The 8223-nt window shown below is 37.6% G+C and overlaps 1 protein-coding gene and 1 pseudogene across 3 annotated transcripts; both read left to right on the top strand.

The window, feature by feature from the left end:
* The first annotated feature begins 249 nt into the window (after positions 1-249).
* On the top strand, positions 250-3615 carry LOC111292217 (metal transporter Nramp3.2-like; annotated as a pseudogene). The gene is made up of 4 exons (XR_016345631.1): positions 250-904; positions 1373-1509; positions 1644-2296; positions 3274-3615. The product of XR_016345631.1 is annotated as a metal transporter Nramp3.2-like (transcript).
* Positions 3616-4728: 1113 nt separating this feature from the next.
* Positions 4729-8069, top strand: LOC111291999 (FRIGIDA-like protein 3). Of its 2 annotated transcripts, none has more exons than XM_022884172.2 (4): positions 4729-4935; positions 5830-6873; positions 7091-7266; positions 7360-8069. In XM_022884172.2, exons 2-4 carry the CDS (start codon positions 5832-5834, stop codon positions 7840-7842), a joined length of 1701 nt encoding a protein of 566 aa, XP_022739907.2. In that variant the 5' UTR covers positions 4729-4935; positions 5830-5831; the 3' UTR covers positions 7843-8069. The 2 variants fall into 2 exon arrangements, with proteins under 2 accessions (XP_022739907.2, XP_022739908.2); XM_022884173.2 differs by having other exon boundaries at positions 4813-4935; positions 5798-6873.
* The last annotated feature ends 154 nt before the right edge of the window (positions 8070-8223 follow it).

Below are 8223 nucleotides of genomic sequence, written 5' to 3'. Positions count from 1 at the left end.
ACTAAATTTCAATTTCCATTAAAACTAAATAAATATGAAAACAATTGAAGATCCAAAATCCAGCAATCCATACAATTTTCCAGAACTCTTTGATATCTCATGTGAAAAAAAACCCATAATTTTTTTTTTTAGTTTTTTGGTACCAAATCGTCAAAAGTTATATAATTTAGGGGTCAAAATACATATTGACCAACAAATAGATACAATATTACCGTATAAAAAATGAAAACGCCAGAAAGGAAAAAAGCCAGGAACAAGAGAGTTGGAAAGTCTAATACTTTTCGTTTCTTCAAGCCAAGCACCTTTCCTTTCCTTCGTTGCTAAAAGCCTAAAACCAAATGCAAAAGCAAAACTCCTCTGGACGCTACCCAAACCCGAATATGTCACCAGAAGACAACGAGGTTCCGTTACTATCCGACCATGACTCGGACCAGGATGTAGCTTACGAGTCCGGTGAAAAAGTCCACATTGTCGGAATCAATGAACCGGACGATGAAGGCTCACTGGGTGTGCCACCTTTTTCCTGGAAAAAGCTTTGGCTTTTCACGGGACCCGGTTTTTTAATGTCAATAGCGTTTTTGGATCCTGGAAATTTAGAAGGGGATCTTCAAGCCGGAGCTATAGCCGGCTACTCTTTGTTGTGGCTGTTGATGTGGGCTACGGCTATGGGGTTGTTGGTTCAGCTGTTGGCGGCTAGGCTGGGTGTGGCGACGGGGAAACACTTGGCTGAGCTGTGTAGAGAAGAGTATCCGACTTGGGCTAGGATGGTTTTATGGGTTATGACGGAGTTGGCTTTAATAGGAGCTGACATACAGGAAGTTATTGGAAGTGCTATTGCTATTAAGATTTTGAGTAACGGTGCTTTGCCTTTGTGGGCTGGTGTTGTTATTACAGCTTGCGATTGGTCAGTATTCTTGTTGATTTTGATGAATTCTTTTTCTATTTTCATTTTTGTTAGTAGTATTTTTGTGGGATTTTGTTTGCATCACTGAATTTTCAAGGTTTTTAGTTTATTTAAAAGGGTGCTTGGTTGAGTCAGTGTTTTTCTCCTTAAAATATTAAAGAAGCTAGTACTAATTAACCATTGGTCAAGCTGTAGCCTGTAGGCCTTGCATGATTATTTGACTCAGATAAATCCCAGTTAATTGTTTTTTTTTTAGTTTGGCCTGGATATAAAATTTCAAGCTTTTATGGATAATGAAAAACTGAACTTATCTGAAGAAAATTGTAAAAGAAGGCTTTTTTTAATGTTGTAGTTCTGTCAAATTCTATTTATATCCATTTATTTTCTTATATTTTTGAAGTAGCTCGCCAGAACGTCAGATAGTGCGGTATGCTTACCTGGTTCTTCCTTTTCTTTGCCTTGTTACAGTTTTATCTTCTTGTTTCTTGAAAACTATGGAGTGAGGAAGCTGGAAGCATTTTTTGCAGTCCTTATTGCAACTATGGCTGTCTCATTTGCTTGGATGTTCGGTGAAACAAAACCCAGTGGCACCGAACTTCTTCTTGGTGAGTAACTCCCCTCCATTGTAGGCTGTAGCAAAATTTTTTGGCTACCTTTCTTTTACTTGTCCTCTCTATATGTTAATAAATTTCATATCGTATTGCAGTTGACTGATTCTCATATGGTTTTATATTCGCAGGTGTTTTGATTCCAAAACTCAGCTCCAAAACCATCAAGGAGGCTGTGGGAGTTGTGGGCTGCATTATCATGCCTCACAATGTATTCTTGCACTCTGCTCTCGTGCAATCAAGAGAAATTGATTACAGCAAGAAAGGCCGGGTGCAAGAAGCTCTCAATTATTACTCAATAGAGTCGGCTGCTGCACTTATAATTTCATTTTTAATCAATCTGTTTGTTACAACTGTCTTTGCCAAGGCATTTTACAATACAGAAATAGCCAGTAGTATTGGTCTTGTGAATGCAGGGCAGTATCTTCAAGAAAAATATGGAGGTGGGTTATTCCCGATTTTATATATCTGGGCTATTGGGCTGTTAGCAGCTGGACAAAGTAGCACAATTACTGGCACTTATGCTGGGCAGTTCATCATGGGAGGTTTCCTGAACCTGAGGTTGAAAAAATGGCTAAGAGCATTAATCACAAGGAGTTGTGCAATTATTCCTACTATTATAGTTGCTCTTGTTTTTGATACTTCTGAAGCAGCGCTAGATGTGTTAAATGAATGGCTTAATGTGCTTCAGTCGATTCAGATCCCTTTTGCTCTTATCCCACTTCTTTTTCTGGTATCCAAGGAGCAAATCATGGGTACCTTCAAAATTGGCCTTGTGCTTAAGGTATGCTGCTAATTTCCATGTGTTGTGCCTTGCTGACTTGTCTTGCCTAATATAGTTCTAGTGTACTTCTCTAGCTGGTGCCTAAAATTTCCTTCCCATATAAAATTCTATTTTTGCCATGAATAATTTGAATTGAATGCATTTGTACACGTTCTTCCATGAGTGATGTTGCAATGCCCGTGTACTTGCATTGACTGCAGCATGAGCTATACTATTCTATTGGCAAACTTTGATCAGTGGCTGTTTGTCTTGCTGATCTAGAGATCATAATCAGCTCTTATTTCAGAACAGCTCATTGCTTTTTAATCAATAAAATGTGAAATCAGTTCATTGATAATGGTGTGGTGACATGATAGCAGTTGGAAGAATTTCCTTACCTTCCTTTTTAGCAGGGAGCGAGTACAACTATTATTTGCGTAAAAAATGCCTCTTGAGAGTTCTAGATTCAGTACATTTTCTGCTAATGTCAACTGTTATCCTGGGCTTCTTGATGCTATAGATATATCTTAAACTCTTTTTCTATACTTAGTTATCAACCAGGTGCCTGTACTGTTTCATTGTTCAAACTATCTATATATGCTAGTTTCTAAGTTCCACATGTTTGGTGATCAAGATCTTCATCCCCACATTGGTTTACCAATATTTTCCCTAGTTTAAAGCTTCCCTTGAGTTCATGTGTAAGATTTGGAATAGTTTTGGTTCTTTGCCTCTTCTGCCGTCCTAAAGGAATTAGGGAAACATAGGAAAGGAAATTCACTGAGATGATTGCCATATCAGCATTCAAGCTATGTGGATCAATGAGCATTTTACTTGCCTTTACTGCTTGTAGATCCTATCAAATCAAGAATTTGTCTCACTTCCTTTAAGAAGGAAAATGATGCTGCACTTTTGGCTTCCATCTTAGAATTTTATGCTGCTGTTTTTGTTTATGCAGTTACATTTTCCCCCTTCTTAAACTTTTCCCCTCTCTTTTGCAGACGGTTGCATGGCTTGTGGCTGCGCTGGTGATAGTGATCAATGGGTATCTTTTACTTGATTTCTTCTTCTCCGAAGTCACTGGTGTAGTATTCACAAGTGTAGTGTGTGCATTAACAGGCGCATATCTTGCATTTATAATTTACCTTGTTTGTCGGGGTTTTACTTTATCTGCTCGGCACAGTTTGATACCCCCTCTAAACAGACACAGGGAATTGAGTGATCAATCTTAGGCTCCCTTGTAAAGGCAAGAGATCAGAAGCGTGTAATGCTTACTGCCAATTGCCAATTGATTTCGGTACCATCGAACTCTATTTCATAGATAAATTCCTCTAGTTTAAGCATATCTTTTTCGGAAAATTTCACATATACCCCATGTGATTTGTGACTTTCCTACTTACAGCCACTGTAAAATTTTTTTTCCCACATATAACCTTGTAATTCACTTCCGTTGCTAGAAGGGATATCGAATCAAAGAAATTTGAATGAAATTACAAAATTACTCTCTTATTTTTTAACCATGTTACTTCTTTGGACAACGGAGATGAACTATAAGGTTATAAGCGGAAAAAATTTTTTCACAAGAGATTTAAGTAAGAAAGTGGCAAAGTGAATGAGGTATATGTGAAGTTTTGCATATCTTTTTTGGCAGCTTACTTCCTCTCTTGTTTCAAACAACAAGGTTGTAGGATCCATATTATTGTTAAAGAATGTATTTGTCATGTCCTGCTCTATACAGAGGATTGAAGAGAGTGAGGCATTAGCAATGACATTCTTTTGAAACATTTGAAGGAGCCAAATTATGTAAATTTCGAAAATGCATCTCAAAATTTATTCAAGCTGGCTATATATGTGAACCAGCTTTGAACAAACATGTAATTCAATTGATTACTGATGCATTTGTTATGTTGCCATTCTTTTAGTCTTGAACATTTAAGAGTCAAACTTCTTTAATTTTGATTTCATTTTTATTTTAAATATATTGCTAATTAAAATATGAGAAATTATTTTTTTAAAACCCGAGCAAGTCAAATATAACTTTATAGAAAATTAATTTAATAAAATATTTAAAATATTAATGGTCAAAGTTTTTTTTTTTTTTAAATTCCTAATCTATTATTAAACATTCTTACATCAATAATTATTTGGGTTGAAAAAAGTATTATACACAAATCTTATCAAACTCGTAACTTTCAAATATTAATTTCAACGACATATTAAATGTTTAAAGATTTGTTCATGTACTAATGGTTAAAGTTAATAAATTTTTATAATAAAAAATTCAGTAATTTTTTGGGAATATAAGGATGACGGAACAATAAATAAATAAAGGAAAATAAAGGAAAAAGTGAAAAGAAAATATTACGGAAACTGGGCTGGAGCTTTAGGGAAATTGGGTCTACTCAAGTTGAGCCCAATATTACAGAACAAACGGACCAGAACCCAAAGAGGATTTTGTAATGTGCTATGCAAAAACTGGAAAAGAAAAAATGAAAAAGGAGGATTCAGTGAGATAGCCAGAGACACGTTGCAATAAAGAGAAGAAGCAAGAAAAAGAGAAAAAAAAAAAAAAAAAAGCAAGAAACGAAAGAAATCTGCTCTACCCCTTCACAAAATATCCTTCTTAGGAAACAAAGAGCAAAGTTTCTTGACCGCCGACTGAGGTATGTTTTTTAATTTATTTATTTTTTTTTATTTATTCATTTATTTTGTTTGATATTTCGGTGTCTTGGTTTTGATAGTGTAGAGTTGGTCTTAAAATATTATATGTATGAAACAAAAATTAAAAAAAAAAAAGAAAAAATTTGGAGTTTTTTGGTGGTGTTGAGAAAGGCAAGGGATTTAGTTTGGGATACAATGAAAAATAAAAGAAAATTAAGATAGGCGAATTTTCCTTCTTAAACTATGGACAAATAAAACCTAGTTTCATGAGCTTATTGGTGTAAAAATGTCAATGGGTAGTGTGACAGACAGAGAAAAGCAGGGAAGAATGATTCGTTCATCTTTGTTCTTTTAACATGTAGGCTATTGGTGTTTCAATTAGTTTCGACATGTTGTCTTGCTATAATTCGACATTTATTATGTATTTTAGGACATTAGGTTCGTTAGAGACTTGAATGGCTGTTTTCAGCCCCGGTGCAAAGAAGTAAGAACATGAATTTGGGGAGTTTTTGCTACTTGATTGAAAGAAATGCCTATAACATTTCGCCATTAGGCAGAGAAGCTGTGGATATATTCCAATGGATGTTCTGCTTGCTTAATAAGGTGGCAGACAATTAAATGCTCTTAGAGCGTTATGGGTATGGACTGCTAGATTTATCTTGAAAGCCTCGTCTCCAGTATGTTTATGTCGTTGGCTTCTATATTGAAACTGTTTTATCAGGATGGTGCATTTTTCTCTTTACCCCTTACCTTCCTCTGTGTTTGTTGTTGTCTTCTATGTAAACTTTCTTTGGTTGCTATTGCTAATTCTTTTTGTTTATTTATTTATTTCTGTAATTAATAAATTTCAATTAAATCTTGTAGCATTGTCCTTGAACTTTTGTGATTTTTCACAGCTATGGCCAGTACCGGGCAACATGTGGCAAATGATGCTGCATCTTCTCTGATAGAGCAGCTTTGCAAGGCAGTTCTTGAACTGGAAGCTTGCAAGGATGCTTCTGAGGACAAGGTTCAATGGACAGAAATTGAACAACATTTCCGCAATCTTGATATGACATTAAAGAAGAAATCTGAAGAGCTAGAAGTTAAGGAGAAGGAATACGAGGAGAAAGAAGCTGAAACTCGTGCATTGATTTCTGAGAGGGAGGCAGCTGTTGCTTCTAAGGAACAAGACTTCTTGGATCGAGTGCAGGAGCTGAAAGATGCTGCTGTTGCTGCCATTGCAGAGGCACGTGCAAATTTCCAACCAACAATTGTGGAACCGCTTAATGCTGGGGACAACAAAGACACCAAGGTAAGCAGCCCTGTTGGTGATACATACTCTACTGATGAGGACTTTCCTCATAAAACAGGTGAAAATACTGAAAATGTGGCTGCTGATGTTAAGCCGCGTCCAGAGCTGACGCAATTTTGTGAGCAAATGGATGCAAAAGGACTTCTTAATTTTATAATGGAGAACCAGAAAAATCTATATGCCATTTGTCAGGAACTTCCTGTTGCACTAGAAAGTGCAAGTGAACCAGCCCGTTTGGTGCTGGATTCATTGGAGGGGTTTTACCCTCCTGATGAAACAACCCAAACGGGGGATAAGAGGGATGCTGCCCTTCAGGGCATGCGCAAATCCTGTGTTGTCTTAATAGAAGCCATGGCTGCCTTTTTGGCCAGAATTGACCCCGGTGCTGATCACCTTCTGAACCTTGAAACCAAGCAGCAAGCCAAGGCAATTGCTGATGAGTGGAAACCTAAGCTGTCTAGTGCAGGCAGTGACACTGCCAATGGCAATTCCTTGGAAGCAGAGGCTTTTTTGCAGCTCCTTGCTACTTTTAGGATTTTTTCAGAGTTTGATGAAGAAGAACTCTGCAAGCTTGTTGTTGTAGTTGCTCACCGCCGGCAGGCACCTGAGCTATGTCGTTCCATTGGGTTAACACGGAAAATGCCAGGTTGGTGTTCTTTTAATTAACTGACCTGATGGGGTTTGGAGGCTGGACCATTGCTTCCATAAGATGTGTCTTGAGTTTTATTCCTTTTGGTGTAATGGTGTTTTAGATTATTTGAAAAATATATTACATATTGGAGTTATTATGATGTATCTCTGCCCTGGTGAAGTCTATAACACTGTTTGCAGTAGATATGCTAAACCATGTCTTTCCATGGCAGCTGTTGTTGAGTTGTTGATTAACGGTGGGAGACAAATAGATGCTGTACGATTTATTCATGCCTTCCAGCTTACTGAAAGCTTTCCTCCTGTGCCCCTCTTGAAGACGTACTTGAAGGATTTGAGGAGAAATTCACAAGGGAAGAGTGGGAACTCTGGTGGCGCTGCTGGTGCACAGGTATGCATGCTTATTCAGGATGTCCAACCACCCCATGCTAAGAATGTTTTCTATACAGAAAATAGCAAATGGTGATTTCCTCTTTTTTTACAGGGTGATGTAAATGCACAAGAACTTGCAGCGTTGAGGGCTGTGATAAGATGTGTTCACGAGTATGGGCTAGAAGCTGACTACCCACTTGACCCACTCCAGAAAAGGTTTGCTCAACTGGAAAAATCAAAATCAGATAATAGGAAGAGAGTAGGAGATTTTGGCAAACATCACCAGTCAAAGAGGTCAAGACCCAGCGGTGGATTTAGAGGATTTCGTGGACCTCCCGGTAGGCAGGTGCCACCTGTTTACAACGAGAGGGCTGCATATGTAGGAATGCCGGAAAGGTACCCTCATGCTGGCCCTAACCCCTACGATTATCAAGTCCCGAACCAACCTGCTTATGCTCCGCAAGCTAATGATCAAAGATTATACTACTATTCTCAAGACGACAGAGGTCCTGCTCCCTCGTATAATACAGCTACATCTAACTATGGTAGCTATGGTGGTAGCGGATTGCAACCATCACACCAGCCATATATGTAATTCTTGATGGAAAAGTTCACCATAGATACAAGATAAGGAGATCAGATTTTTTGCCCCTATATGATGCTAACTGTACCCCCTCATTCTTCCCTTTTTCCTTTGAGGCTTCTATTATCAAATGCCTTCAAAACCATGTTTAGTGTTAGATTGAGCTTGCTATATTGTAATTTCCTTATGGACTGATAACCTGTTGGATATGCTAATTCAGGACAAGTATTTTCTTCTTATCTTTCTCTGTTGATTCTCATTGGCATGCATGAAATTGCATTCATTGATAGTGTTAGTCATTTTAGTACCCATAAATGATGATGGTCCACTTCAGTTTAAAAACCAAAACGACACCGTTTGGAGGGCGTGTGAAAACGTGCTTATATTTTATTA

Source organism: Durio zibethinus, chromosome 10 (genome assembly GCF_047325235.1).
Source record: "Durio zibethinus cultivar Kanyao isolate XHJ-2024 chromosome 10, ASM4732523v1, whole genome shotgun sequence".
Classification (NCBI taxonomy): domain Eukaryota; kingdom Viridiplantae; phylum Streptophyta; class Magnoliopsida; order Malvales; family Malvaceae; genus Durio; species Durio zibethinus.
The sequence above is the reverse complement of the archived record's forward strand: the minus strand, read 5'-3'. Positions and strand labels throughout refer to the sequence as shown.